Here is a 13,256-nt window from a genome sequence, read left to right as displayed (position 1 = left end):
CTCACCACTGACTTCTAAATAAAAATTAAAGTTTGAGCTGCTTTGTCAAGTCATAGTCACTTCAAGTTAAATGAAAAAATAATGAATTAAAGACCTAATATTCTTATGATTAACGTTATCAAATTATATAGTAAAATAAAATAAAATATTGACCTATCTCCAACTCAGATCTGTCATTACTGAATAAGTTCCTCACACCCTTGGATACTTCCTAATACTGTATTTAGATTAAATTACTGCCTCTACAAGCCTTTTAATAACCAATTAGGTATTGAATCCTCATATTTAATACTAAATCAAAAACCAAATGACGTGATCTTGAAAACTTTACCAAAGTTTTTTTTTCAGCAAAATCATGTAAGCCTTCACTACACACATTAAACATACTTAAATCTGTATTTTAAACGGATTACTCTCATTCCAAACCAGTAGTGTCGGGTACAGTATCCTCTATACTCTACAGTACAGTACTAAAAAAATTTAAAACATACATACTTAGCAGAATGCATACATGAAACTCAAGAGATGATCCAACATAAGAGAACAAAAAAAATTACTGCAAAATATACCAAAACCCTATCACAGAGATTCACGCCTATTTTAAACTTGCTTCCTGAATATATAATGTTATAACTATCATTACCAGTATGAACCTCACATTTACTTATTTAAACCAATGTCTCTATAGACCTTCTCAAGAACGATTACAATACAGCTAAAATTAACCAAAACTATTGAATTATGGAAGTTGCCACTTCATTAGACAATTTCAACTGAAGCTCTTATTTTTTTTTAGTCTCTCTCTCTCTCTCTCTCTCTCTCTCTCTCTCTCTCTCTCTCTCTCTCTCTCTCTCCCTCTCGCTCTCTCTCTTCTCTCCTCTCAAATCGTCAATCTCTCTCTTCTTCCTCTCTCTCTATCTCTCCTCTCGTCCTACGTCTCTCTCTTCATCATCCTCGTCTTTTTCTCATCTCTCTCTCTCTCTCTCTCTCTCTCTCGTCTCTCTCTCTCTCTCTCTCTCTCTCTCTCTCTCTTTTTTTTAAAACAATAATTGCTGGAAAACCATACACCACATGACACATTTTATTCGATCCAACAAAACCTATAACATCTTTCTTTTTAATTCAGGTGACTCTATCAACTGTAATCAAACATGAGATTTACCCTCAAGATAAGCAAAAGACGGAACAAGTGTCAAAGGGGTAAAAATCCAAGATAAAGTTTTTCAGGAAGAAATATTAGAATATAAGAAAGTAATATGTGAAAAACTGGAAAAACTTCTTAGACCCCACAACTTCCAACTTTCTTTCAATTTAAGAGTACAATTTTCAATCATCTCTTACAACATTTAAACTTGCAGTAAACAAAATAAATAATAGATTAACGAGAACCTGAAAATAAATTACTTCCATATATTACTTAATGAAAGGGAAATCTACCTCTAAAAGGCAAAAACTAGAAATTGGGAACTGTCATAGAAATGTTTCATGCGCAATGTCCAACTAGTTTCTTGGCATCAAGAACTGAAGATCACCAGATCTACTACAGTTATATGCTCTGGAGCCCAGCAAAAATCTTTTTCTTTCTATATAAGCTTATCAGACCAATAAGAAAATAATAACTATTTCATACTGAAGGAATTCAAATATCGTTATTTTTCCTTATACATTATAGCACATAAAAATGACCTTCCAATTTTTAGGAATAATAAATATCAAGAGATCAACATAGCTCTACCACACGAACCAAGCTATCCACAGGGGTTCTAGAATCATTGATAGCACATTTTTCAAGTTACTGTAATCTTGAAATTTCTAAAGCAAAATCCAAGGTTAGCCCATTTTGTGAGATACATTAAGATGATAGTAATTCAGTCATATTCTAATATTTTACCCTGGTAATAACATATTTCCAGTTAGATGGGAAACCATCATCAAAATGAAAATCAGAATTCAGCTCTTGTAAAAGAAATGAAGTTAAAAGATCAATAATCATGTCAAAAGCCATTTCAGAGAACCAAGGCACAAGTACAGGTTGCTAGGACACAGCCACAGCAATGCGACTGAGGAGAGGGGTTGGGGGTAGCTGAGGAATAGGAGGATCAGGCACCATGTCATCCAGAACGTTGTTCACCAATTCACCCATCCAAGCCAGCCATTCAAACACACTGTAATCCCCCTTTCTTGTTCCACCCATGTTTGGCGCACCTATGCCAGAGAAATTGTGAATCAACCCATACACTGGTGAAACATGCCATGAGAGCCAAGGAATCACCCAAGGATTGGAATAAACCCAGTCATCTTTCTGATAACGTATGTTTGCATCTGTAACATCTACAGTAAGATCCAGGGAATTTACACCAAATTGGTTGAATCTCTGACTCGAAGGTGGCCAAAAAGCTCCAGTAGTAAAACTGAGACGAACATCTGCTGGACTGAAGTCATCAGAACTGAATTCACTGAAGCCCTCTTCACATGCCATTTCATCAACAGCTACTGGTGGGCAAGAAGGGCAGCTTTTCTTCCCACCTGATACCTGACGTTGATGAGGTAGGCCTGGTGATGAGATGGCAAGTAAGATCGATGTGGTGAGCGTTGTGAGCGCATGGGGAGGCATTCCTGGAATAGTGATATTGCCCTCCTCACCATCATCCACACTGTCTTCTGGATCACCTATAAAAATAAAAACAAGATTGAGTGATGGGCTATTGTACCTTTTAGCAATTACAGCTTTACACAATTCATAAAAAAAGGCATACAAATAGAAATAGTTTACATACATACCCAGAAATATTACAGGGGCAAACAGCACAAAACTTAACTACTTGTTGGTCATACACTAAGAAAACTTGAAAAATCATAAAATTATATATGAACAAATATAATTTTGCAATTACTGTGGAACCTCAGTTTTTGTAAATAATCTGTTCCAGAACGTCTCATGAAGTTCGAAACATACAAAATCCAAAGCAATAATACCCATAAGGATTAATGTAAATCCAATTAATATGTTTCAGACACCCAAAAATGTTAGCAAAAATACATTTAATATAGAATAAACACAGTTTTACATACAAAAGACAACAAGAAATAAATATAAATGATTAATGAAATGGATAAATAAACATTTAACAACACTCTTACCTTTATGGAAGAATTGTTAGCGTATGGAAGACGGGGAGGGGGGAGAGGGAGGAGGAGAGGTTATTGTTTGAAAAGGGAATCACCCTCAAGAAGGACTTCAGGTATCATGAACCTATCCAGGGTTACTTCTCTACATTTTTTAATGGCACTGTCTGAGGTTACTTCGCTACTCCGTTTTTTACTGGCACTATGACCAGCTTGAGAGTCAAACACCAAACTGTCCAGAGACATTTGTTCTGGCATCTCTTCACAATTTGCCTAAAGTGAAACAAGGCATTGCCATTAACCATGCTGGAGACAGATTACATTTTTACTGGGATGATGATTCTCCACAAATTTTTTTTCATCTCCACTTTGCAAACATGTCCTTAATCAATGAAGTAGGCCATTATGTATGTCTGTTGCCAAGATTGGCAAGCAACACCTCCAACACTTTGTTATGAGTTTTATCTTAAATTCTAGTGTTTCTTGCCTTTTTACAGAAGGGCTGGCACCTGGAAATTTCTTTGGTCCTATGATGGCTTATTTAGCAATTACATTTGGGGAAAAAAGAAACAAAGAAAAAAAAAAAACGCATACACACAACAAACACGAGAACATGGGATCCTTTGTTTGGGCGCTCAGTACAGGTCTAGTCATGAGGTGGGCCCTGGAAGGAGCGTTTCCAAGTGAACGAATTCCTTGGAAACATATGAAACGCAGGTCAAAATTTCATTGGAAATAGTCAAAGAAAACCGAACTGTACTAAAACCACGGCATACGAAATCTGAGGTTTGCCTGTATTTGAAGAGAAAAAGTTACAGCCATAGCTTAAGTAGAAATTAAACAATAAAAATGGACGACTGTTTACCTGTTAGCTCCTGTAGTGTGTCTGTGATGTGTGAAGATGGTAAAAACATTGAAGTTTCTAAGCTCTGCCCTGAGGTGTCATTGCCTGCCAGTATGTCAGATGTCAATTGACTTACAACAGTTGTCAGTTGCTGAGAACACTCCTGTGCTAACAATGTGCCTGCAATGACACTCACGACAGCAGCTGTATAACCAACGAGGCAAACGGCAAACACTTGACTGACCTGAAAAATCCAATGAAGAACTACAGTTGTATATAAGGTCTTACCAATGAGATGCTTCACCTCTAGACTTAAATATGAATAGCATATTAATGAAACATATTTAAAACCCAAATTTATTTATAACAAAGTAAGTTGGAGTAAGATTTACAGATGAATGAATGATAAGATAGGAGAAAGGATTGGTTAACCAGACATCTCAGCATAACAAAGGCTCTTCCTGGGCTGGTTGCTGAATCAATTACAAGACTATGAAAAAGTGAACAAGTAAAAAATGTACCCAGAAAACACATGCCTTCATCAATGTAAAACCCTTTCTAAAAGCACAAATTTTTATCAAGCAAATCCTATGGTAGTACCATGTATGATTCTGGTTTCCTGGCCTGGAACCCACAACACATACAATACCTATATCTTAAATACAATACCTAAAACATGTATGGTACTTTCCCATCTCTCCAAAAATTAAATAACTCATTGTCAGTATGCAGGATAACAGATAAAATTAGCATAGAATTCCAGAAAACCTTTCCATATTTCTGTACACTCTACTGCTGAAAAATGATATTGTTAAGATACAATGAAGTTTTATACATACTTACCTAGCAGATATATACTTAGCTATAGATTCCGTCGTCCCGACAGAATTCAAAACTCGCGGCACACGCTACAGGTAGGTCAGGTGATCTACCATTCCCGCCGCTGGGTGGCGGTATCCGGAACCATTCCCGTTTTCTAAGCCAGATTTTCTCTTCCACCTGTCTCCTGAGGGGAGGCTGGGTGGGCCCTTAATCGTATATATCTGCCAGGTAAGTATGTATAAAACTTCATTGTATCTTAACAATATCATTTTTATACATGCAACTTACCCGGCAGATATATACTTAGCTGATTGGCACCCTTGGTGGAGGGTAAGAGACAGCTAAATACACACAAAAAATTAAAAATAATAACGGGAAACAACAATTGTTGTAGGATATCAATCCTTGGTTCTTACCTGTCTGGGCAGAAGACTTCATGATTACTGTCATTTAGTCTGCATGCCTCAAGAGCTTCAGCGAGGTAAAGACCTATAACCGAATAGCCCTTCTGGATCATGTCAATGGGGGCTAGCCCGCTTACGCGACAGAGCCTGCATGGATCGTGCCAATGGGGGCTTACCCGCTTACATGGCAGAGCCTGACCTGTATCTTATCAATGGGGGCTAGCCCTCTTACATGACAGAGCTTTAGGTTTTACATAATGCACAACGAGGAGACCACAAGTTAATCCCGACCACCTGACCCTCCTAACCATGTTAAATCTAGGAATTGAAAGGGGTTATTCCTATACCCTCTTCCAATCAACCATAAAAACCAAACACCATAATGCTAAAATTACATTAACTAACCTAATTAGGATTAACCTCAGCTCCTCCTCCCAGCACTAAATCCGCGGAAACGTATGCTCCCAGTGAAAAACACTTCTCATAAGTAACTCTCACATCTCTTAGATAGTGAGAAGCGAACACCGAGTTACACTTCCAATACGTGGACTCTATTAGGGCTTGAAGGGACCACGTTTTATGAAAGGCCATTGAGGTTGCTATGGCCCTCACTTCGTGTGCTTTCACTCTGAGGAGCCTAAACTGTTCTTCTCCACATTTAAGATGCGCTTCCTTAATAATGTCTTTAATGAAAAATGTAAGGGCATTTTTTGAAATAGGTCTTGTCGGATCCTTGACCGAACACCAAAGACTTTCTTGCGTACCTTCTAAAAGAGACTTTCTTTGTAAATAAAATTTAAGTGCTCTTACAGGACATAAGGTCTTCTCCTGTTCTTCCCCCCGTAAGAGAAGAAAGCCCTTTCACTTCGAAGCTTCTAGGCCATGGTTTTGATGGGTTCTTGTTCTTGGCTAAGAAGAGAGGCTTAAAAGAGCAAATTGCAGCCTCCTTCTTAAAACCCACTCTGCCTTCTAACGCTTGAAGTTCACTTACCCTTTTTGCCGTAGCTAGGGCGAACAGGAACAGAGACTTCCTTGTCAAATCTCTAAAGGAAGACTTATTGGCAGGTACGAATTTTTCAGACATCAGATAATGAAGGACTATATCCAAATTCCAACTGGGATTCTTTGTGTTCTGACTTTTTGAGGTCTCGAAAGACCTAATAAAATCATGTAGGTCCTTATTGTCCGACACATCCAAGCCCCTATGCCTGAAAACCGAGGCCAGCATACTTCTATACCCCTTGATCGTAGAGAGAGCTAGGCCACACTTTCTTCTAAGGTAAAGAAGAAAATTTGCAATGTCAGTTATAGAGGTACTGGAAGAGGATACCTCATGTGACTTGCACCATCTTCTAAACACCTCCCACTTCGACTGGTACACTCGTAACGTGGAAGGTCTCCTGGCTCTTGCGATTGCTTTTGAAGCTTCTAGAGAAAACCCCCTCGCTCTAACAAGTCCTTCGATAGTCTGAAGGCAGTCAGACTTAGAGCGGGGAGGTTCTTGTGATACCTGTCGAAGTGGGGCTGTTTGAGAAGATTGCTCCTTAGTGGGAGCGATCTGGGAAGATCCACCATCCACTCCAGCAACTCTGTAACCCAATCTAGTGCTGGCCAAAAGGGGGCGATCAACGTCAGTTTCGCTCCTTCTGAGGAGGCAAACTTCCTTATTACTTCCCCAACTAGTTTGAAGGGGGGAAAAGCGTACCTGTCTAGTCCCTTCCAATCCATGAGGAGGCCGTCTATTGCTATCGCTCTTGGATCTGCGATCGGGGAGCAATAATTCTCCAACCTTTTGTTCCAGTTGGTTGCGAACAAGTCTATGTTCGGCCTTCCCCATAACCCCCATAACTGCTCGCACACTTGAGGGTTGAGGGTCCATTCGGTGGGGAGGACTTGGTTTTTTCTGCTTAGCAGATCCGCTCGAACATTTCTCTCTCCCTGTATAAATCTCGTTAGCAGAGAGATCTCCTTCTCCTGAGCCCAAAGCAGCAACTCCCTCGCTGTCTCGTAAAGGGAGAATGAATGGGTTCCCCCTTGCTTTCTGATATACGCTAGGGCTGTCGTGTTGTCGGAATTGACCTGAATGATCGATCCTGAGATCTGCTTTTGAAAGTGTAAGAGAGCTAAGTGAATGGCTTTCAACTCCTTTTTGTTTATGTGCCAGGACACCTGCGCTCCTTCCCAGGTGCCTGACACTTCTTCCGAACCCAACGTTGCTCCCCATCCTAAATCCGACGCGTCTGCAAACAACGCTCAGAAAGGGCTCTTTATTTGTAAGGATACTCCTTGACCGAGTTTCATTGGGTCTAGCCACCACCGAAGATCTTGCTTGATCTTGTCCGTGATTCTGAACGATTCTTCAAGGTCCTGGGAACTCTGATCCCAGTTCTCCTTCAGATAATACTGAAGGGGTCTTAGGTGCAGTCTCCCTTAGGAAACGAACTGCTCCAATGAGGATATGGTTCCCAGCAAACTCATCCATTCCCTCGCGGAGCAATGTTCTTTCCCTAGAAAAACTGACACCTTTGAAAGGCAGCGTTCTATTCTCTCTGTTGATGGAGACGCTAGAAAACCCCGAGAATCCATCTGAATCCCCAGATAGACTATGTTCTGCTGGGGATTCAGCTGGGACTTCTCGAGGTTACCGAAAGGTCCTCCAGACACTGATCCTTCGACTTTGCTCGTATTAGCCAGTCGTCCAAATACATCGAGATCCTGATTCCTTTCAAATGTAGCCAATGCGCCACATTCCTTAGGACACCCGTGAAGACTTGAGGGGGGCCATCGACAGTCCGAAGCAAAGCACTCGAAATTGGAAGACTCTTCCCTGTGACATGAATCTGAAGCAAAGCACTCAAAATTGGAAGACTCTTCCCTGTGACATGAATCTGAGATATTTCCTTGATGCCGGATGAATTGGCACATGGAAATATGCATCTTGAAGGTCCAGGGATACCATCCAGTCCCCTGGACGAAGAGCAGAAAGCACAGAGGAAGAAGTCTCCATCGAGAATTCTTCTTGATCACAAAGAAGTTCAGCGCACTTACGTCTAAAACCGGGCTCCACCCGCCCGAGGCTTTGGGTACCAGGAATAGACGGTTGTAGAAACCTGGTGAATGGAGATCTTGAACCGGTTCTATTGCCCTCTTCTGCAGCATAAGGTCCACTGCTTGCAGGAGAGCTTGACTCTTGACAGGATCTTTGTATCTCGTCGTTAACTCCCTTGGAGTTCTTGTTAAGGGAGGATATTCCCTGAAGGGGATGAGGTATCCTCTCTCGAGGATAGAGAGGGTCCAGCTGTCCGCCCCTCTCTGCGCCCAGACTCTGGCAAAGTTAGAAAGTCTGGCGCCTACAGCTATCTGGAGGACTACTTCTTCATTTTGCCTTCCCGGCAGGTCTCCTGGAAGGTCTTCCTCTGGTGTCCGGTCTCCTACCTCTAAAAGGGGTTCTTGAGGAGGAAGAGGCTCCTCGAAAGGGCTGCTGAAGAGGTGCTTTCTCCTTCTTTTGAAAGGGAACAGCGGGCTTGAACCTCTTTGCTGATTGTGTCAGTAGATCCTGCGTAGCCTTACCAGCTAAGGATTTCGCTATATCCCTCACCGTGTCCTGTGCGAAGAGGTGGCTAGATAGTGGAGAATATAGCAAGGCCGACCTCTGCAGAGGAGAGACTGACTTGGACAGGAAAGAACCGTACACTGATCTCTTTTTTAATACTCCCGATCCAAAAAGGGCAGCCACTTCCACCGAAGCGTCCATCACCGCTCTGTCTAAACAAGATAACACACTCGAGAGCTCCTCCATACTGACAAATTCGGGATCTTGGGCTCTCTTCGCAAGGGCTCCGAGACCAGTCCACTTCTAGTGTCCTGAAGAGGCCCTTTAGGAGATGATCTAGTTCACACATCCCCCAAGTTGCTTTAGCTGAGAGTAGAGCGTGCCTCCTTGAAGAATCGACTAAGGAAGCGTAATCTGCATCTGCGGATGAAGGCAGTCCTAAGCCCATAGGCTCCTGGGTATCGTACCATCTTCCAGGTTTACCCGTCAGCTTTGAAGGAGGGCACGTAAAAACAGTCTTGCCCGCTTCTCTTTTAGTTTTAAGCCACTCTCCAAAGCCTTTGAATGCTTTTTTCATGCTAAGGGTAGGACGCATTTTCACGAATGAGGAGGTTTTTGGAGACTTCGTGCTTGACAACAAAGACCCTGGAGAGGGTGGATCCGCTGGTTGAAGCTTATCCCCGAACTCCTTCAACAACAGCAAAGACAATCTCTTATAGTCAGAGACTACTAAATCAACCGGGAATTCCTCATCCGAGACTTCTTCTAAGTCTCCGGCTGCAGGAGATCCCTTCGAAGGAGAGCGGTTCTTAGAAGTAGAGGGACTTCTCTCAAAAGAAGAAGATCGTCGTCCATGCGACCTATTCTTGCTACTGCAAGGAGCATAGGAGCTCGTAAAGGCAGGAGATCTCCTCTCAGTACCCTGTTTCCTACCAGGTGAAGGGCTCCTACTCTCAGAAGAGCTCATAAAGTGAGAAGGGGTCTTACTCAGACCTAAGCTCCTACAAGGTTCCTGGCGCCTGCTTGACTCCTGGATTCCTCTTGACTCCTGACGCCTGCTTGACTCCTGGCGTCTGCTTGACTCCTGGCGCCTGCTTGACTCCTGAAACCTGCTTGACTCCTGGCGCCTGTCCTGACTCCTGGCGCCTGTCCTGACTCCTGGCGCTTGTCCTGACTCCTGGCGCCTGTCCTGACTCCTGGTAAGCTCTTGACGCCTCTCACTAGACTCCTGGCGTCTGGTAAGCTCTATACGCCTACTAGATTCTTGGCGCCTACTAGGCTCTGTCAACTCCTGGCGTTTGAAAACATCCTGTTTCTTAGGCTCTTGATGCCTGACCTGGTCCTCAGTGGAGGAGTTCGACTCCTGACCTCTCCATAAAAACGTAGCAGAGCGTTTGCTCTGAGAGCGGCTACCACTGGGAACTTTCCTTCTATACAGAGGTGAGGATCGCCTTAAGGGAGATCGAGAGTGTCTCTCAGGTGACGAACGCCTGCTAGAGTGAGAAACTTCCCTTCCACCAGGAGAAGAAAACTTCGATCTCTTCACTGGAAGGGAGGAGTCTTTCCTTCGAGACGAATCCTTATGTAGAGCGCCTACCAGGGAAGATAGTTGTTCCTGTAGGTTAAGCAGGAAGAGCTTAGTCGGGTCTTGAGGCGCTTGAGACGGTCTTCTAGCCTTCTTACTACTAGAAGAAAAATTCTCAGGGCTCGAATCAAGAGCGTCTCCTTTCGGTGCAACCCACGATCTCTTCAACGGACGAGACTTTGAAGCAGAGCTCCATCCACGCCTAGACGAGGAGGAGTCCGACGCAGAAAAGCACTCTTCCAGGATGCCTTTTCTACGGCTATCCAAGGCAGCCTGGGTCGTTACTTCAGGATCTGCCGAAGGGACGCCTGATCGTTGGGGATGCTCCACATCCTCCCTGCGGCTTTTGACATTCCTCCTCCCCTGGTCCTGGGAGTTTGAAAGAGGTCTAGGCCTAGGAGCAATGCACTAGGGTCACTGTACTCACTGACACTCTTACCTTGTGTTTCCATAGCTTTAAGCTGTTCCTGAAGCTCCCTGATCGAGGATCTCATTATTTCCATTTCTGAAAGCGAATCCTTAGATTCAACACAGGGAGAAGGGGCTGAGGTTATGGGAGAAACATCATCTAGCTTGTTAGTTTCTAATTCAGGTTCAAATGAACAGGATCTACTCGAGCTTCTTGCTGAAGCTTTTCTAGCTCTATCCTTCTCTCTTTTCTTAGTATAAGAAGCTAATTCCTTCCATCCTTGTTCTGTAAGTCCCTCACATTCAGCACAAGTTCCATCAAATGCACACTCAGAACCTCTACATTTAATACAAAGTGTATGGGGATCTACCTCTGCTTTTAACAACCTAGTTCTGCATTCGTCCCTTGCACACACCCTAAACTTAGGTGTTACCTTAACTTCAGCCATATTAATAGAAAAAACCAAATCCAAGTCCTAAAACAGTCCACAATAAGCGTATACCAAGCCAGAGAAACAAAGAGTACTTCACCAAATCAGTCCAACCAATTCTCGGCAAACGAGCAGAATTCCAATCAGGAGAGACCAAACAACAGTTGTTGCCGGCCTCAGCGACAGAGGAAATCTGACTTAGAAAACGGGAATGGTTCCGGATACCGCCATCCAGCGGCGGGAATGGTAGATCACCTGACCTACCTGTAGCGTGTGCCGCGAGTTTTGAATTCTGTCGGGACGACGGAGTCTATAGCTAAGTATATATCTGCCGGGTAAGTTGCATGTATAAAATAAACAGATTTAAACTTCCATAATACTGCTACAACTATTAAGAAATTATTTGCATTTTTCTCTATATGTAATACAGGCAGCGCTCAGTTACAGACAGGGGTTCTGTTCCTGGGGACCCGACGGTAACCAAAAATCGTCAACAACTGAAAACGGTGCCTTTGACAGTGTCAAGGCCAGATATTTTAGCCTAATAAGTAATAACTCTTCAATATAAATGTGGGATTTCATTTTCCTAATCCTTTACTATGTTCTGCATTGTAGTTCTACAAATTTTTATGCCCATTTGATAAACTTACCAGGAAAAAAAAAAAAAAAAAAAAAAAAGTAAAAGTTAATGAGAAAAGTATCATTAATATGTTATAACCATTGCTTAACCGTGTACAGTCATAAACAACTGAAAGAAAAGTGTTTTTTAGTTACTACGATAATCTCTCTCTCTCTCTCTCTCTCTCTCTCTCTCTCTCTCTTACAGAGATGTATATTTTTTGGATAAATGATTTACTAATTTTCAAATATCAATATTAATGTAAACAGCAATAATATAAATTCATTAAAGAAAATACTAAAGTGAATTAGCATGATTTTAGTTTATATATAAAAAAATTATGTAAAAATGAAATAAAATGCATTTTACCCCGCGTCTTGTCTTTGAACTCCACGTAGCCAAGCTGAGTTGGCTGGGGTCCAACAACTGTCAAATTTATCAAGTAATGTGTCAGGAGGGGGTGTGTGTGTTGCCCCCCCAGGATCATGTAAATTCTCTCTCTCTCTCTCTCTCTCTCTCTCTCTCTCTCTCTCTCTCTCTCTCTCTCTCTCTCTCTTACTGAGATGAGAGAACTTCTATGGTACATGTGTATGTTTATTAATATTTTCGCATAATAATAGTAATATAACTGATTTCAAAATTCATATGTGATAGTATTTTAAAGAAGTACAATAATCTCTATCCATTTCACTCTTTTAAATAAGGATAACCCTCTCTCTCTCTCTCTCTCTCTCTCTCTCTCTCTCTCTCTCCTCTCTCCTCTCTCTCTCTCTCTCTCTCTCTCTCTCCACACGAGATACTAGTATGCCCTCTGTTTGGGCTAGAAGTGTATGTATAAGTATATCTTTAAGGACATTACTACATTTTATGGTAAAATAATATACAGTACTAGTTTACAAATAATATTAAGTCTAATGAGATTAAACAGTAACCTCTCTCTCTCTCTCTCTCTCTCTCTCTCTCTCTCTCTCTCTCTCTCTCTCTCTCTCTCTCTCTCTCTCTCTCTCATGTATGTTTATTTTTGTAGCGTAAATAAATGATTTACCTTATAACTAATTTTCAAATATTAATAAGATTAATTAAAAATAGCAATACCCAGTCTTTTTATCCACTTGGAGGAAGGTGGGCGGAGGAGTAAATGACAGTTTGATATACGAATTGACGGAGTCTCTCTCTCTCTCTCTCTCTCTCTCTCTCTCTCTCTCTCTCTCTCTCTCTCTCTCTCTCTGTAGGTATGTATTTTTAATGGTAAAATGTTTAAGATGACTGAAATGATATTAATAATATAACCTCAAAGATTAATGCAGTAATAGGTTAGTAATTTTACGTATATTTGAAGTAGGATGTTAGTAAAGGTATACATTTGGTATCCGAACTTTCAAGATAGACAGTTATAAGCATTTTTAGTGGTGGTTTTAACTATTCACGGGGGTGTCTGGTACACATCCCCCGTGAATACGGGGG

General features: G+C 41.7%; 1 protein-coding gene across 1 annotated transcript in view; it reads right to left on the bottom strand.

Moving 5' to 3' along the window:
* Positions 1-1,007: 1,007 nt before the first annotated feature.
* LOC135205610 (uncharacterized) overlaps positions 1,008-13,256 on the bottom strand; it is a 66,985-nt gene continuing 54,736 nt past the window's right edge. The window contains exons 6-7 of the mRNA XM_064236395.1: positions 3,992-4,214; positions 1,008-2,670 (exon numbers count right to left, since the gene is read on the bottom strand). Of these exons, the coding sequence (XP_064092465.1) occupies positions 2,036-2,670; positions 3,992-4,214 (858 nt within the window). The 3' untranslated portion in view covers positions 1,008-2,035. The remainder of the gene's footprint in view (positions 2,671-3,991; positions 4,215-13,256) is intronic.

Source organism: Macrobrachium nipponense, chromosome 24 (genome assembly GCF_015104395.2).
Source record: "Macrobrachium nipponense isolate FS-2020 chromosome 24, ASM1510439v2, whole genome shotgun sequence".
NCBI lineage: Eukaryota > Metazoa > Arthropoda > Malacostraca > Decapoda > Palaemonidae > Macrobrachium > Macrobrachium nipponense.
The sequence above is the reverse complement of the archived record's forward strand: the minus strand, read 5'-3'. Positions and strand labels throughout refer to the sequence as shown.